This window comes from Punica granatum, chromosome 4 (genome assembly GCF_007655135.1).
Source record: "Punica granatum isolate Tunisia-2019 chromosome 4, ASM765513v2, whole genome shotgun sequence".
NCBI classification, from domain to species: domain Eukaryota; kingdom Viridiplantae; phylum Streptophyta; class Magnoliopsida; order Myrtales; family Lythraceae; genus Punica; species Punica granatum.
The window spans coordinates 20,649,445-20,666,839 of record NC_045130.1 but is presented as its reverse complement, the minus strand read 5'-3'; the positions used below and the strand labels follow the sequence as shown (position 1 = coordinate 20,666,839).

Sequence of the window (17,395 nt, the reverse complement as noted above, 5' to 3'; positions counted from 1 at the left end):
GAAAATATAATGGAAGCTAAGGAGGGAGAGGCAACGTCACTAGTGACCTTTCATTATGTTCCTCTCTCTTTGTAAAAAAAAAAATATAATGAATCATTGAAAAACCTAAAACAAATATATTGGAGTTAGAGAGAATGGGCAATGGGGCTGAATACGATATTCTCCATTGCCCACTTTCTGCTTCTATAGCATTCCTCCTTTGTTTTTAATTTTTTAAAACATTTTAATATTTAAAAAAAATTACTATAAAGTTTGTCATGTTACCTTCTCTTTTTTTTTAAATAGAAGTAAACACAAAAAGGTTAATGAACAAAATGTTTAACATTGAGGACCAGATTGGAATATAAAAGAGGGAATTAGAAGACAATTAAAAAAAGGTCAAAAAATTGGAGACCAAAACTTACCTTTTCCGTAATAGAAAATTTGATTAAAGGATGGAAACACAAAAGTAACCAAAGGTATATGACGAAAACAAACAAAAATATACGAAAAGGACTAAAACAGAAAAGGAAAGCAATGTTGCTAAATGAAAATGAACAAAAAATAAAAAAGAAAGTGGGCTAAATGGAAAAACATCCAACAGTAGTCCTAAATGTTTGGATTTCCGTTTTAAAAACTTTCTGAGTTTTGTTTTATTTTTTTGAATTTTTTTGAATTCGTCCATTTTTCTTTGTAAATTTTGTAATTATTCTCGTTTTGCTGAATTTTTCTTTTTTTTTTTGGATTTTTACGCATTTTACATTTTTTTTGAATTGTTTTCATCATGTCAGAAAATCGCTGGGCGCAAAAGGAAAATAAATGTAAAAGCTGACGAATGCTATAGTTTGAAATATTTGAAAGTTCATGGGTTTTTATGAGAAAAAACTCATATTAGATTTGAGAAAACTGACAATCTGCATAATTTTTAACGCAATTAACTGTCAACATGAAAAATTTCCGATCCAACAGGGAAATTTCATATTATCTCGGGTCCACTCCTAGTTTTCCTTCAGAATTTTCATTGACTGAACGGCATAACATCGTGGGAAGCTGTGGCAACATCTCTCGAATTTGATTACAGACTGAGAGCAGCAGCAGCAGCAAGTGCAGCAACGTAAGAATTCTACCCAATGGTAATGCGCTTCAACAATGGAGCTTCCACTGATCAATGGACATACTAAACCCAATCTGAATCTGGTCAAATGCTGTTTAAGCTCACCTCATCATGGTCTCTCGCCATCAGGGACGCCGCCACTTCCAAGGGTCCCCACGAGGCCCTCTCCCTCTACACCCGAATGCACCGTCTCTCCGTCCCCTTCGACAGCTTCTCCGTCCTCTTCACCCTCAAATCCTGCACCGCCCTCCGCAACCCCACCCTCATCAGCCACCTCCACTCCCACATCCTCAAGCTCGGTTTCTCCGCCCACGTCTACGTCGCCACCGGCCTCCTCAATGCCTACGCGGCTCTTTCCCTCCGGGACGCCTGCAAGCTGTTCGACGAAATGCCCTGCAAGAACACGGTCACCTGGAACACCATGATCACGTGTTACGCGAGGTCGGGAGACGTGATGGCTGCGCGTCGGGTGTTCGACGAAATGCCCACACGGGACGTCGCGTCGTGGTCCGCCATGATAACTGCATTTGTTAACAGCTGTAAGTGGGCCGATGGACTGGGCCTCTTCCGTCGGATGATGGCAGGCCTGGCGGGTGTGAAGCCTGACCAGTTGACGGTTGGATCGGTCTTGTCCGGCTGCTCCCAGATGGGATCGCTGGGGTTGCTGGTTGGTATGTCGATTCATTCTTTGGTGGTGAAGAATGGTTGGGAAGTTAATGTCAAGATTGGGACTCCGCTCATAGACATGTACTCCAAGTGTGGGCTCTTGAAATACGCACTCCGGTTATTTAACCTGATGGAGGAGAGGAACGTAATGACGTGGACAGCGATGATATGTGGGTCAGCACAGAACGGCCATGGTATGGAAGCCATAGCTCTATTCGAGATGATGCGGAATACGGGTATGCAGCCCAATGAGATGACCTTCACCGGGGTTCTCAGCGCTTGTGCAAATGCTGGGCTTGTAGAGGAAGGGCGAAGGTACTTTACGATGCTCCGAGAGTGTGGAGTAGAACCCAGGATTCAACACTACGGATGCATGGTGGATTTGTTCGGTAAGGCGGGCTTCTTAGTGGAGGCTTACGAGGTAATACAGAAAATGGAATTTGAGCCGAATATTGTTCTGTGGGGCTCTTATTTAGCAGCCTGTAAGACTCATAAGCGGTTTGAGATGGCGGAAAGGGTGATCGATCGGGTGATGCGCGTTGTGAGGCCGGACCATGATGGAGGGGTCTATACGCTCATTTCTGATCTCTACATTCTGAGCGATAAGTGGGATGAAGCAGAGAGGATTAGACAACTGATGCTGGACCAAACCACAAGGAAAGTTCGAGGTTCCAGTTCTATCGAAGCCAGAAGACAGCAAATGAACAGCATGTAATGAGCATTTGGTGTGATGAATGGCTTGGAATGGAGTGAAACGATGCGGAAAATCTGATTTTATGGAGTTGCATTCATTTGCTATTCCGGCATACTGAGCTGGCATTGGAATCACACAGAAAACATGATGTGGCTGTAAACCAGAACCTTCCTAGCAGAAGCACTTGAACAATCTGTTCAGCTTATCCTTCAGACTTAAAAGCTTCTTAAGCTTGGATGAAATTTTCACTGATAGAACCAGAAAGGAGCCCTTCAATAGAAGGAAGCAAGAGGACACACCGACATAATGAACATAGCTATGAGTCCAAAAGAAAGGGCAGCATTTTCAGAATACACTGACGTTCCGACTAATAGATGCATACAATAGGTAATATTTTCATTGTTACATTAGAGCACTGTATCAACAACCAACCACCATTTTTACCGAATAACATCCAAAATTCAGCTGAGCAGATCTCAGAATGATTATTTTGTCAATTCTTTCTATGGAAGCCCAAGTATTTTCTTTTATTCCTTTCAATGTCTCAAGACTATATGCTTCTTCAGCTAGTTAATGTCGCTGACAACACTAGTTTAGTTCAGAGAAAATAGTTCACTTTCACTTACAGAAGGAACCGACTAACCTTTAGGAGGTTTGGTGGAGTGAATTCATTATACGAGTGCATGAAGTCGGAACAGCTTCAAGGCAGTGCCTGGTTGGTCTAAGCCAACTGCCTGTATAAAGTGACAACTCTGAAAATCGGGTCATATACTCCTTCAGGTCATCTAAATACTTGGTCGATGACACAACTCTGAAAATCGGGGTTCTGGGGCATTCTGGATTTGAAAGTAGGAAAAAGTACAAAATTCCCCTTTGTGGTTTGGGATCTAAATAAATTGCACCATGTGTTTTTATTATGGATAATTAGTCCTATTGTGGGCTACTTCATTAGCCATAAGGGATTGCAACATTAGTTTTTTCCATTTTCAGTCCTCAATCTATAACCTTTCAATCATTTTGGTTCTAAATCTTTTTTCTTTTATCATTTCTATTCTCAACTTTTCATTTTTTTTTCATTTTAGTCATAGAAAGAAAATCGAAAGGGAAGGAGGGGTCAGGGTCGCCATGGGTACTGGCGACCTCGGTGGAGGAGTTGGGGTAGCCAATTGGCAGCCCCAACTCCCGAATCGACCGGGGGCTTCGAGTTGGAGTTCCCGATCGATTTGCTGGCTGGGGCTGCCAATCGACGACCTAACCCCTCCACAGAGGCCGCTGGTACCCATGAAGGTCGCCGATGACCTCGATGGAAGGGTCGGGGCCCCCGATTGGCGGCCCCGGCCCACGAATCGATCGGAACTTCGACCCGAAGTCCTCGGTCGATTCGGGGGTTAGGGCCCCTATCAGCGATCCCGATCCCTCTATCGAGGTCGCCGGTACCCACAGAGGACGCCGGCAACCTCGGTGGAGGGGTTGGCAGCCTTAACCTCTCCTTTCCTTTCGATTTTCTTTCTAAGACTAAAATGAAAAAAAATGAAAAGTTGATGATAGAAATTATAAAAGGAAAAAAGATTTAGAACCAAAATGATTAAAATGTTAAAAATTGAGGACTAAAAATGAAAAAAATTAACGCCGTAATCACAATGGCAGTTTTTATACTTTTCCCTTTGAAGTAATTGAAGCGAGTCATCAAGAGAAATTCATTCTTAACCTTGCTTTCCGGGCATCAGGTGATTACATTCACAACCATCTTATGGAATGGTAATTGAGAAAACTAACAAAATAGTCATTGAAAGATTTTAAAACTAACAAATTACTACCTGAAAGAATTTTTCGAACAAAACGATCATTCAAAGATCATAATCCATAACGTTTTGCTACCACCGTCAAAATTCCGTTAGTGCCGTTACGGAAAAATGACACGGACGCTTATGTGGCATCTAGTGGACAAACGGCTCCGATTAACGTGGCACTGCTAAGGAGCGATATCGTTTGTTCTCATTCAAGAAACGACCATTTATTAAAAAAAAAAAAGATTACCTGCCCAAAACGACGTCGTCTCGCCCCACTCCCCTCCCCTAATGGAACGATGACGTCGCTCCTCTCCCCCGCCCTCACCCGAACGACATCGTCACCATCATCACCTCTCTCTCCCCCATCTGCAATCAAAATTAGAGATTTCCCGCCCCTTGTTCTTCACGATTGTGGGTTGGAGAGGCTTTGAGAGGGCATCGTTGTTTATTCACTTGTATTGAAATCGACAGTTTGGTTTGTCTGCTTCGAGGTCAGTCGACCTTCACTCGATTTGGCTTGATTAGAGCTCGATTTCTGGTTGCTCAGTGTCTCTGTTCATCGGTGGGAACTTTGCTTTCCGGTTGGGAAATGTCTCTGTCCTTTTCACTTCTTGAAAAAATAAAGAAACCCAAAAGAAAGGAAAGAAATTGGACCATTTTTGCTGAGAGAGGCTTTGGTGATTTTGACCGGTTGGTGTTGGTCGAAGTTGTGGTACTGAATGGTAGGTTTTACTGATTGAAATGGCAAAAAGTATTGGTCAAAGATGTGGTCCCCTATTGCAATGTTTTCTCGACCAACACCAACCGGTCAAAATCACCAAAGCCTCTCTCAGTAAAGATGGCCCAATTTTTCTCCTTTCTTTCGGGTTTCTTTATTTTTTCAAGAAGTGAAAAGGATAGAGACACTTCCCAACCGGAAAGCAAAGTTCCCACGGATGGACAGAGACACTGAGCAACCAAAAATCGAGCTCTAATCAAGCCAAATTGAGTGAAGGTTGACTAACCTCGAAGCAGACAAACCAGACCGTCGATTTCAATACAAGTGAGTAAACGATGGTACTCTATCAGAGGCTCTCCAACCTGCAATCGTGAAGAACAGGGGTAGGAAATCCCTAATTTTAACTTCTTGCCCTAATTTTGATTGCAAATGGGGGAGGGAGGGGATGATGGTGACGACGTTGCTCGGTGGGGGCGAGGGAGACGAACGACGTCGTCGTTTGGTTGGGGGAGGGGAGTGGGGCGAGGACGACTTCGTTTTGGGCAGGTAACCTTTTTTTTTTTTTTTTAATAAACGGTCATTTTTTGAATGAGAACAAATAACGTCGCTCCTGAGCAGTACCACGTTAATTGGAATCGTTTGTCCACTAGATGCCACATAAGCGTCCGTGTCATTTTTCCGTAACGGCACTAACGTAATTTTGACGTTGGTAGCAAAACGTTATGGATTCTGATCTTTAAATGATCGTTTTGTTCGAAAAATTCTTTCAGGTAGTAATTTGTTAGTTTTAAAATATTTCAATGACCATTTTGACAGTTTTCTCTAATGTTATTGGACCCACGATAATTATTAGTAAGAGAAAACTATCAAAATGGTCATTAAAAAACTTCAAAATTAACAAATTACTATTTGAAAGATATTGTGAAACAAAATGATCATTGAAATACTAGAATCCATAACATTTTGATACTTCCGTCAAAATTCCGTTAGTGCCGTTACGGGAAAATGACATAGATGCTTATGTGGCATCTAGTAGCCAAACGGCGCTGATTGACAGTGCACATCAGCACGTACGACGTCTTTTATGACCTGAAGTTAAAAAAAAAAAAGAGAAAGAAAGAAACCTGGGCGAAACGACGCCGTCTTGCTGCCTCTCCCTCCCCCAATCGAATGGTGTCGTTGCTACCTATGCCTTCCCTCCCGCCATCTGCAATCAAAATTAGGTCAACCCGACGAATCTCCATCGAACCCGACATCCTTCCTATCTCCTTCCCAGATCGAACCTGGCGTCATCCTTCTTATCTCCGACGCAACCCCCCATCGAACCAGACGGAAGCGGTCAGTTAAACCCAAACCAATTGAACCCGACGCAGCCCCTCATCATAAGAGTCATCGTCGAGCTTGAGTTCAAGCAATCGTCGTCGTCGGCCAGTTGAACCCAGACCAATTGGACACACGGACTCGTTGAGTCTACTTTTTGTTCGACGACCACACGAACATCGCAGCAGCAACTCTGAGTGTGACAGGGACTGAAACAGAGAAGGGAGAAGTTTGAGGAAGGGAGAGTAGAGAGACGACAAATTGGACTTAGGGCTGGCAAATCGGACTCCAATCGAACTTCAATCTGACAATCTATAGTTGAGAGACACTTCCCATACTTACCAATTAGCTCTGTTAACTCCTGCGATTAAATCCACCTCGTTGAGACCGTTGGAGATGGAGACTCGGTACAGAGTTGCTGGCGGAGTCGAGCTCAAGCTCGACTAGTCCGTGTGTCCACGACCTTCGGGGCGACGACACCGGTGGGGGGAGGAGATAGGAAGGACGTCGGGGTTCGATGGAGGTTCGTCGAGTTGACCTAATTTTGATTGCAGATGACGGGAGGGAAGGGATAGGTAGCAACGATGTTGTTCGGTTGGGGGAGGGGAGAGGCAGCAAGAAGGCGTCGTTTCACCCAGGTTTCTTTTTCTTTTTTTTTAACTTCAGGCCATAAACGACGTCGTACGTGCTGATGTGCACTGTCAATCGGCGCCATTTGGCTACTAGATGCCACATATGCATTCATGTCATTTTCCCGTAATGGCACTAACGGAATTTTGACGGAAGTACCAAAATGTTATGGATTCTGGTCTTTCAATAATCATTTTGTTTCAAAATATCTTTCAAGTAGTAATTTATTAGTTTTGAAATCTTTCCATGACCATTTTGATAGTTTTCTCTATCAGTAACTACAGAATCAGATGGAAAGCATTCCCCAAATTACATACATCAATTTACGTATTTACACAAAACTGCAAGCATTGTAAATAACTTCTAGATGATTGCTACTAGCCTCTCTGGACTCAAACGGCATCAAAACAAGGCTCGCCGAGTGTGGTAATGATATTGCGGAGGCATGCCATAAGCTTGTCCCCTTGATGTCTGTAAACAATATCTGAGTCCCCCTCCACATTCTTCTCACTGGCTTCAGCGCATTTGACCTGCATTCTCTCGCAATGTAACAGCTGTAATTGCTCATCATTTTCCCTCGAGAAGCAGCAGCTCTCTGTTGGCTTATCTTCATCTTCTAAGTGCTTAATCCCAGCATTACTTGGCTGCCTCCTCGGAGGCATGGATTCCAGAATGCATTTCACGGGCTTCTCTTCCATGCAGCTTTCCAGGAGTATCGAAAGCACCTGTTTCCTTTTGGACCCTGTTACAACCATAGGAGCAAAGCCAAAATTGCTGGTCAATGTTCATGTTCTATCTACCAATATATAGCATGCCATGCAGTATACAATCTTAATAGCTATATAATCTTGAATAATGTAATTGCTGCATCTACTAAATTCCATCTCATTGCTATGGTGGACATAGCACCCCCTTAGTCCCAAGAACAGGCCAATCTTAATCTTGTGGGACGTTCCTCCCCCCATCGCGTGAGTAGTAATTTTGACTTTCTTCAGGTACACTTCTTTTGTTCATATGAAACAAATTTTGTTGGAAGAAAATTGGCAACAAAGAACAGCCCACTTTGAATTTTGATGTCAATTATAACAGGAAGAAAATACTACTTCTTTTGAAAAGTACATGCCAACTAAACATTTCTTCAAGAAAATAAGGAGATATTGTGAGTGTCTTCCGGTTAGTTTAATAATTGTCTAGAATGACCAAACAAGAGTAACAGTTTTAAATGAATCCTTAAAACAACATTTTAACTGTACCTATAAAGGTCACAAAATACGAAGCCTTTCTACACATCGACCATCAACTAAGGTAAGCAGCATGATCATTTTATGACATTATTGAAAGAGGAAAACTTCCACAGTGGCCTTTCTTCAAAATAATTTTTCCATTGATTATTATCCTTCTTTGGTTATTTTGGCTAGACAAAAGATGAGAGGGGGCAACCAGCATTGCAAGACATTTGAACATAGCACAAGAGTCTCCTCGTGCTGCAGAATGTCCAGAACTCGACACTTGGACTCCACCAAGGCGCTACGACCCCACAAAGGCACTTAGAGGTCCATCTCACATACAAATAAAATTGCTGGATAGTGTTCACCCGGAAAAAAAAAAGGATAAATCGACCTAAATACCAAGATAGAAAAGACTCCATAACACTCTGGGGAAGGCCAGCCTCAGAAAAGTAGCAGGGGCAGCAACGGAGGCCAGCTACTAGTACAATACAAGGGCTACACTATACCAAGTTGGAGATCTCTTCGGCCATAACTTACTGGCTTTCTACTTAATTCTTCATTGAAGTACCTGTTGGAAATTATGGCTAATGGGTGAATGAGGAAATTGCTCACGAGCTAATGACTCTTGATTTTCTTGACGGTTACAAGAAATGAATGGATTGCATTCATGAATAATCAAATGTCATTAACATGTATATTGAATATATGTGAATTATTCCCCATAAATGGAGAATAGGAAGAGTCATATAACGGATGGAACCCATAGTCTATAAAAGGGGCACACGGCAAAAAGGAAAGGAAACAAGAGAAAAAGCCTCCTGCCTTCCATTGCTTCCTGTAGCCGATTGAAAAACAAGAAGAGAATTCGACCTCAAAAGTGTTCACGCTTCTCTTCGAGTTCGCTGAAGCGTTGCTGTTTGTGCTGCTGCTTCGCTTGTTGCCGTTTTATCCTGGGAAACGATTGTCCACGTAACCTCGAGCACCCAGGAGGGGACAATTCTGTTTCAAGGGGTTTGTGTCTAACACAGGACTCGGCTCTCTCTCGTATCTTTCGGTTTCGCCTTTGTTTCGGTTTGAATTTCCAAGTTCCTATACTAATGAAATTAAGTTAATTTGATAGTATTCTATTTGTCCGAATAGCTATTTGAATTATCGTTCAATTTTGTGACTTATTAAGGCTAATTAAGTTTTTATTACAATCTTGAAACAGAATTTGTTATTTGAACGATTCGAATGGCGTCGGGGAACGATGGAGATACGACCAACGGAAGCCAGACTACTGGCTCCGGCCCTGCTCCTATCTTGCCTAACCATTTGGTTAGCCAAAACGTGGTTGCTCCCTCGATGGTCCCTGTGAACCATGTCGAGAAGCCCGAGAAGTTCAATGGGTTGAACTTCAAGAGGTGGCAGCAAAAGATGTTATTCTACCTCACAACTCTGAACCTTGCAAGATTTTTGACTGAAAATGCTCCAACCCTATCTGTGGGGGAGTCAGATGTGCAGGCTCTCAGTGCGGTTGACGCTTGGAAGCACTCCGACTATCTCTGCCGGAATTATATCATGAATAGTCTTCATGATTCCCTGTATAGTGTCTATCAGGGGTTTAAGACGGCAAAGGAACTATGGGAATCCTTGGACCGTAAATATAAATCAGAGGATGCCGGTGCGAAGAAATTTCTCGTCGGACGATTCCTCGATTTTAAAATGGTGGATTCAAGGACTGTAATGAGTCAAGTGCAGGAATTGCAAGTGCTCTTACATGAGATTCAGGCTGAGGGAATGGCTCTAAGTGAATCCTTCCAAGTGGCTGTTGTCATTGAGAAACTGCCTTCTGGTTGGAAGGATTTCAAGAATTATCTGAAGCATAAGCGAAAGGAGATGACAATGGAAGATCTTGTTGTCAAGCTTCGAATTGAAGAAGACAATAAAAACTCCGGAAAGGATCTCATCCTCCCTGCTGCTAAGGTAAATGTCATGGAGCAAGGGCAAAGCTCTAAGAACAAAAAAGGCAAGAAGAAGCTGGGTACGAATGGAGGAGTCTTCAAGCCCAAGTTTCAGGGGAAATGCTTCAACTGTGACAAGAAAGGTCACAGATCTGCTGACTGCAGGCTCCCAAAAAGGAAAAAGGATCATGAAGCAAACGTGGTCAATGAAATGGCTCGAGATGTGGCAGACATCAACCTATCTGCTGTGGTTTCAGAGGTGAACCTCATTGGGTCCAACCCAAAGGAATGGTGGCTTGATACCGGTGCCACCAGACATGTGTGCTCCAATAGAGACCTGTTCTCTATGCTCGAACCGGTCACTGGGGAAAGGATCTATATGGGAAACTCTGCCCATTCTGCTGTTGAAGGTCAAGGAAAGGTAGTCTTAAAGATGACTTCAGGAAAGGAGTTGACTCTGAACAATGTATTGTACGTACCTGAGATTCGGAAGAATTTAGTCTCCGGGTCATTGCTGAACAAACATGGGTTCAGGATGGTTTTTGAGTCGGACAAAGTTATTCTGTCCAAGTCTGGAATGTACGTGGGAAAGGGATATGTATGTGACGGGCTTTTTAAGCTCAATGTAATGACCATAATCAATAAGAATTCTGGTTCTTCTGCGTATTTGATTGAGTCTCCTGATTTGTGGCATGGAAGACTAGGTCATGTTAATTATAATACTTTGCGTAGATTAATTAACTTGAATCACATACCTACATTCCAAATTGATTCACGGTACAAATGTGAAATTTGTGTTGAGGCAAAATTGACAAGATCACCCTTTCAAACGATTGAAAGGAACACCGAGCCACTAGATCTAATTCATAGTGATGTATGCGATTTAAAGTTCGCAACAACAAGAGGTGGTAATAATTATTTTATTACCTTTATCGATGATAGTACAAAATACTGTTATGTATATTTGTTAAAAAGCAAAGATGAGGCCATAGAGAAATTTGTTCTCTATAAAAATGAAGTTGAGAATCAACTCAACAAGAAAATCAAGAGATTGAGGAGTGACAGAGGAGGCGAATATGTAACGCCTTTCGGGGAATTCTGTGCACAATACGAAATTATACACGAAGTGACTGCACCCTATTCACCTCAATCGAATGGTGTTGCTGAACGCAAAAATCGCACATTGAAAGACATGATGAATGCGATGATATTAAGTTCAGGATTACCTCAAAATATGTGGGGTGAAGCAATATTGTCAAGCAATTACCTATTAAATAAGGTGCCTCGAAAGAAAAGGGAAAAGACACCTTATGAATTATTCAGAGGTAGGAGATCATCCTACGACCACTTGCGAGTGTGGGGGTGTTTGGCAAAAGTAGTCGTTCCGGCACCAAAGAAAGTAAAGATCGGTCCTAAGATGGTGGACTGCATCTTTATTGGCTATGCACATAACAGTAGTGCTTATCGATTTCTTGTGCATGAATCTAAGATTCCCGATATACACAAGAACACGATAATGGAATCAAGGAATGCATCGTTCTTTGAAGATGTATTTCCATGTAAATTGAATGAGGTATCGAGTTCATCGAAACGAACCTCGTGCACTATGAATGATGGACTTCATGACGTAGATCATGAAAGGCAGGGTTCGGATGAAGAGATTGAACCTAGACGCAGCAAAAGAGCTAGAATTGAAAAATCATTCGGGAATGATTTTCTGACATATTTGTTAGAAAATGAACCACAAAGCTATGCTGAAGCAGTAAATTCCTCTGAGGGACCTCTTTGGAAGGAGGCAATCAAAAGTGAAATTGATTCGATTCTGCGAAATCACACTTGGGAATTAGTGGATCTCCCCACTAGTTGTAAACCCTTAGGATCCAAATGGATCTTTAAAAGGAAAATGAAAGCAGATGGATCCATTGATAAGTACAAGGCCAGGTTTGTAATTAAGGGATACAAGCAAAAGGAAGGCTTGGACTATTTTGATACTTATTCTCCTGTGACAAGAATAAATTCCATTAGGATGATACTTGCAGTTGCGGCATTGCGTAATTTGGAAGTTCATCAAATGGATGTGAAAACAGCTTTCCTAAATGGAGATTTAGATGAAGAAATCTATATGGAACAACCCGAGGGGTTCGTGGCTCCAGGAAAAGAAAGGAAAGTCTGTAAATTGGTCAAATCATTGTATGGGTTAAAACAAGCGCCAAAACAGTGGCACGAAAAATTCGATAATGCAATGATTTCCAAAGGATTTAAAATCAATGAGTGTGATAAATGTGTATACATTAAAGAAACAGAAAATGGTTACGTCATTTTATGTCTCTACGTGGATGACATACTCATTGTTGGTAGTGATGACAGAATGATCAAATCTACGAAGAATATGTTGAATTCAAGATTTGATATGAAAGATATGGGACTCGCTGATGTGATTTTAGGAATTAAAATCATGAGAATATCAGATGGACTAATTTTGAGTCAGTCACACTACATAGATAAAATTCTGGAAAAATTTACCAAAAATGATTCTGGAATTTCAAAGACTCCAATAGACAATAATATTCATCTATCAAAGAATAGAAAAGAGAGTATTTCTCAGTTAGAATACTCGCGGGTCATTGGAAGTCTGATGTATCTGATGAGTTGTACTAGGCCTGATATTGCATACTCGGTTAGTAGACTCAGTAGATATACGAGTAATCCGAGTGGAGACCATTGGAAGGCAATTGTCAGGGTTCTCAAATACCTTAGATACACTCGAGATTACGGGCTGCACTATACCAGATATCCAGCTGTCCTAGAGGGATACAGTGATACGAATTGGATATCTGATATAACGGATTCAAAATCCACTAGTGGATATGTGTTCACACTAGCAGGTGCAGCAGTTTCATGGAAGTCCTCGAAACAAACTGTTATCGCTAGGTCCACAATGGAATCTGAGTTTATTGCTCTGGATAAATGTGGAGAAGAAGCTGAATGGCTACGCCATTTTCTAGAGGACATTCCTCAATGGGAAAAACCTGTGCCACCAATTTGTATCCACTGTGACAGTCAAACGGCAATTGGAAGGGCACAAAGTAATATGTATAATGGTAAGTCTAGACATATACGTCGTAGACACAACACCATTAGACAACTGATCTCAACTGGAATTATCTCTATTGACTACGTGCGGTCAAAGGATAATATAGCGGATCCGCTAACCAAAGGGTTAAGTAAAAAACAGTTTGAGAAGTTGTCAAAGGGAATGGGTCTAAAGTCCATTAGAGGAAAGGTTTTATAGCGGACACCCAACCTAGCTGACTGGAGATCCCAAGATCTAGGTTCAATGGGACAACCAAGTTATAGAACCGAATTAAATCACTGTGAGGGAGAAAATCCCTGGACCATTCCTTGATGAAACAGTGATAAACGGATAAGGCTAGCAATCTAAATTGCTTTAATGATATGTGAAATCACCTATGTGAGAGAAAAGTGGGGCCGCTTTAGAGGAGAATTTTTATGGACTTAATTCTTCAGAAACTCTCGCAGAACCAGAACGGTGTTCCATGGCAAAAAAGGACACAACTATGAGAACTGAAGAAAGTCAGTTGAATCTTGTGTGAGGTGTGTAATATCTTTACACAAAACAGCAGAACAATTCAAGGACATCGTGTCTATTGGACTGCTAGTAAAGTACATGCATTTTCACAAGGGAAGGTTCAAGGGTGGTGACACCTACCTATCCTATACAGGTTCAACTGGTGAACACTATTTACGAGTCGAAACAAAACAATTTCCATTCATGTGGGGGATTGTTGGAAATTATGGCTAATGGGTGAATGAGGAAATTGCTCACGAGCTAATGACTCTTGATTTTCTTGACGGTTACAAGAAATGAATGGATTGCATTCATGAATAATCAAATGTCATTAACATGTATATTGAATATATGTGAATTATTCCCCATAAATGGAGAATAGGAAGAGTCATATAACGGATGGAACCCATAGTCTATAAAAGGGGCACACGGCAAAAAGGAAAGGAAACAAGAGAAAAAGCCTCCTGCCTTCCATTGCTTCCTGTAGCCGATTGAAAAACAAGAAGAGAATTCGACCTCAAAAGTGTTCACGCTTCTCTTCGAGTTCGCTGAAGCGTTGCTGTTTGTGCTGCTGCTTCGCTTGTTGCCGTTTTATCCTGGGAAACGATTGTCCACGTAACCTCGAGCACCCAGGAGGGGACAATTCTGTTTCAAGGGGTTTGTGTCTAACACAGGACTCGGCTCTCTCTCGTATCTTTCGGTTTCGCCTTTGTTTCGGTTTGAATTTCCAAGTTCCTATACTAATGAAATTAAGTTAATTTGATAGTATTCTATTTGTCCGAATAGCTATTTGAATTATCGTTCAATTTTGTGACTTATTAAGGCTAATTAAGTTTTTATTACAGTACCCAAGTCATGCTTTCAAAACAAGTTAAAATCCTTTCACTTTCAACACTTAATCACATAACTGAAATAACAGGCCATAAGTTGGTAAATTATCTCTCAGGCACAAACTTTGTTGGTTTCGCATCTAAGCAGAATATAACCGTATATTATGCTGTGTTCTTTATTGCACTGATTCTTATATGAATTAAAATGGAATAATCTAATGCCACAGCTTTTTGTGATTTTGTCCTCTTCTTCCAAGGCTTCTCTGCTTCTCCGACTTAGAGTTAAAAACAGTCAGATGCTTGAAAAATACAGGCATCAAAGGTTCCCACAGGAAAAGGATGTCCTTGATACTGTTCTGACCTTTTAAATCCGCAAGGCCATTACACAAGCTCCCATCCTGGATTGCTCGTTTGTGAAGGAACAAGGAGTGTCCATGGGATGAAAACTCTAATGTGTAAGTTAATCCAGGACCTCACAGATACAATGACACGTAATCAGAATTGATGCTCTCACATTCCTCAATAAATTGTTCGACTATTTATAGAGGGGGAACCAGAAAGTTACTGTGTTGTACCTGCATTAATAATATGCTTCAAATACACTGCACAATTGACGATATTGTATGATCAGACTTCACATGCTTCGCTATCATAGCTCTTCCATTTAATCACCTACTATGTGGAAGGCTTCCCCTAATACTTACATGACATGAGGTTTCTTTATATGAGGTCAAGGGGACAGGGGATCCCCAAAGTTAATCCCATGAACAACACTTCTGCTCCCAGTGAACTCTGCAGTAGGTGCTGGTTGTTGGTCCAGTAAATTGCATGGAGCCATTCTTCTGACCCCATGAGAGATTTATGTGGAACCTAGGAATGGCTCCCGTCCTAGCATGGGCTTTCTCTCCCAATTTAACTCTATTTCACTATTCCTTATTGTTTTACTTGTCGCGGTTATCATAACACCGCCATCTTCATTTCTGATACTGTCATCATTCACTATTAGTACTATTGTTAGAGTGATTGCTTGAGGAAGCCACCTGCATGGTTCGCAATTTTCTGGGGGCAAAAAGTTTGACATTCAAGTAGGTAATCTACTTGAACAGCATCGTAAACAGTACAGTGCATATAAAGCACGTGATAATAGGAGAGCTCCCGTAGAGTGAATATCTGCCCCTGCTCCATATATAAATTGTGGAAGCACCTACGGAAAGTAAGAGCTCTAACTCCAATTGAATGCTCTCATTGCTTTTGGGTCCAAGACTAATCTAGCATTGAAGTTTTTCTTTTCGGAAAAGCTTGGGCTCTTTGTGGGTTAGCAATCCATCAAAGATCGAAAAGCCAAAGCAATATCAGTCGAATGAACACCGTAAACCATAATTTCACTTAGATCGACGAAGCCAAAACCAGGGAAGCATTCCAAAGAAATAAAGAAGGCCCTCGCTTTTTATTTTTTATTTTTTTTTGTGATCGGTGAATATTAGATGCACGTGACTTCACTAATTATTAAATTAATATAGACGTTTGTACTCTTGTTTGGAACAAGATAACTTGCTGTTGCTATGTATCACATCTAGAATACCTTTCATGCAATGATGGCCGAATAGCACAGGCATCAACAGCAAATATGGGCAAATAGAAATTAAATTGCTAGCAGCTTTAGTATTGTATTTATAACCAAGAAAATGTTGCTAATAAATTTATTAATTTCTTTTTTCCAACATGATTTGAAAAAGATGAGTGAATTTGTTAGCAAAATATTTGGGTACCAAATATAACCCAATTCATTGCTCCTACTTCCACCATCTAAACCGAAACCAATATGATATGGCAGTCAAGCACTTGATCATTGGCAAGATACCTCAAAATAATGGTGCATAAATAGATACTGAATACATACTAAAAATATAAGACAAGTGTATGGACTCGAATGTGCTCTCGTCAGGGCATGCATGCGCGCGACCGAATCGCGCGGCTTGGGAGTGTCCACTTTCCCGGGGGATGCGTGACGGACACGCGTGAGAAGGAGTCACCACTACCCATTTACAACTCGGAGGTCGAGGGCCGGTAAGTTGCCTAGGTCTAGAGGTAAGGATACACTTAGTTTTTGTTAAGGCATTGGTCTGTGCAGAACCGGAAAGTCCGAGTTCGGGAGTTCATGTTATGTGCGAGCCTATATCCGTCACGCTCTTTCGGTACTCTAGCTTGTTAGGCTTGCCGTTTAATTTACCACGTGAATTAGGTTGCACTCAGCTTACACGTTTTGACACCGCCAATTCGGTGAACTAAACGATGTGGGTTGAAAAGCCGAGAGAAAAGTAGGCCCGTGTGTCGGAGAATCGGTTTACTATCTTCGCGTTACAGTTCGTCAAACCATGATGGTTGAATTCATGCGTGAACCGGAACCGCGAGATCTTGGATTTACTCTCATCTGGGCAAACATTGGACCAATTTGATTAGTTAGGCTCTCAAACCGTTCACTCACTAATTGGAATTCTTACATAATGAATGTATAAAAGTAAAATCATCACAATGCTCTCAAAATAACACAACAAATTACAAAGTACAAATACTTGAATCCCAGTCAGTTTGTGTTCGGTTATTATTCCCCTTAAACTCGCCGTGAGTTTAAGGAAAAACCGAAAAACTGAAATTCAAATGCCCTCTCAGTGAAAAGGGCGTTGGACACAATGATCGATGATTACGACATTGGACCCCAAGTGCAATGCGCCCTATGGGTCGGGCTCGGCCAACATGGACAAGCATGAGCAGAAAAAGTAACAGACAACATGCAAGTAACAGACAAGGTGTTTGTTATTGCCAAATGTACGTGAATTAACAGATTATTAACCGGGGTGTTTTGGCATACAAATATCCTATGCTAAGTAGACAA

The 17,395-nt window shown here is 41.5% G+C and overlaps 1 protein-coding gene across 1 annotated transcript; it reads left to right on the top strand.

Annotated features, from left to right (window-relative positions):
* The first annotated feature begins 845 nt into the window (after nucleotides 1-845).
* Nucleotides 846-2,950, top strand: LOC116202611 (pentatricopeptide repeat-containing protein At5g66520-like). The gene has a single exon (XM_031534212.1). The coding sequence runs from the start codon at nucleotides 1,182-1,184 to the stop codon at nucleotides 2,472-2,474; it is 1,293 nt and encodes a 430-aa protein (XP_031390072.1). The 5' UTR covers nucleotides 846-1,181; the 3' UTR covers nucleotides 2,475-2,950.
* Nucleotides 2,951-17,395: the final 14,445 nt, after the last annotated feature.

Excerpts from the sequence above, each read along its gene's own strand:
- LOC116202611 (XM_031534212.1), top strand. The coding sequence starts at position 1,182 with ATGCTGTTTAAGCTCACCTCATCATGGTCTCTCGCCATCAGGGACGCC.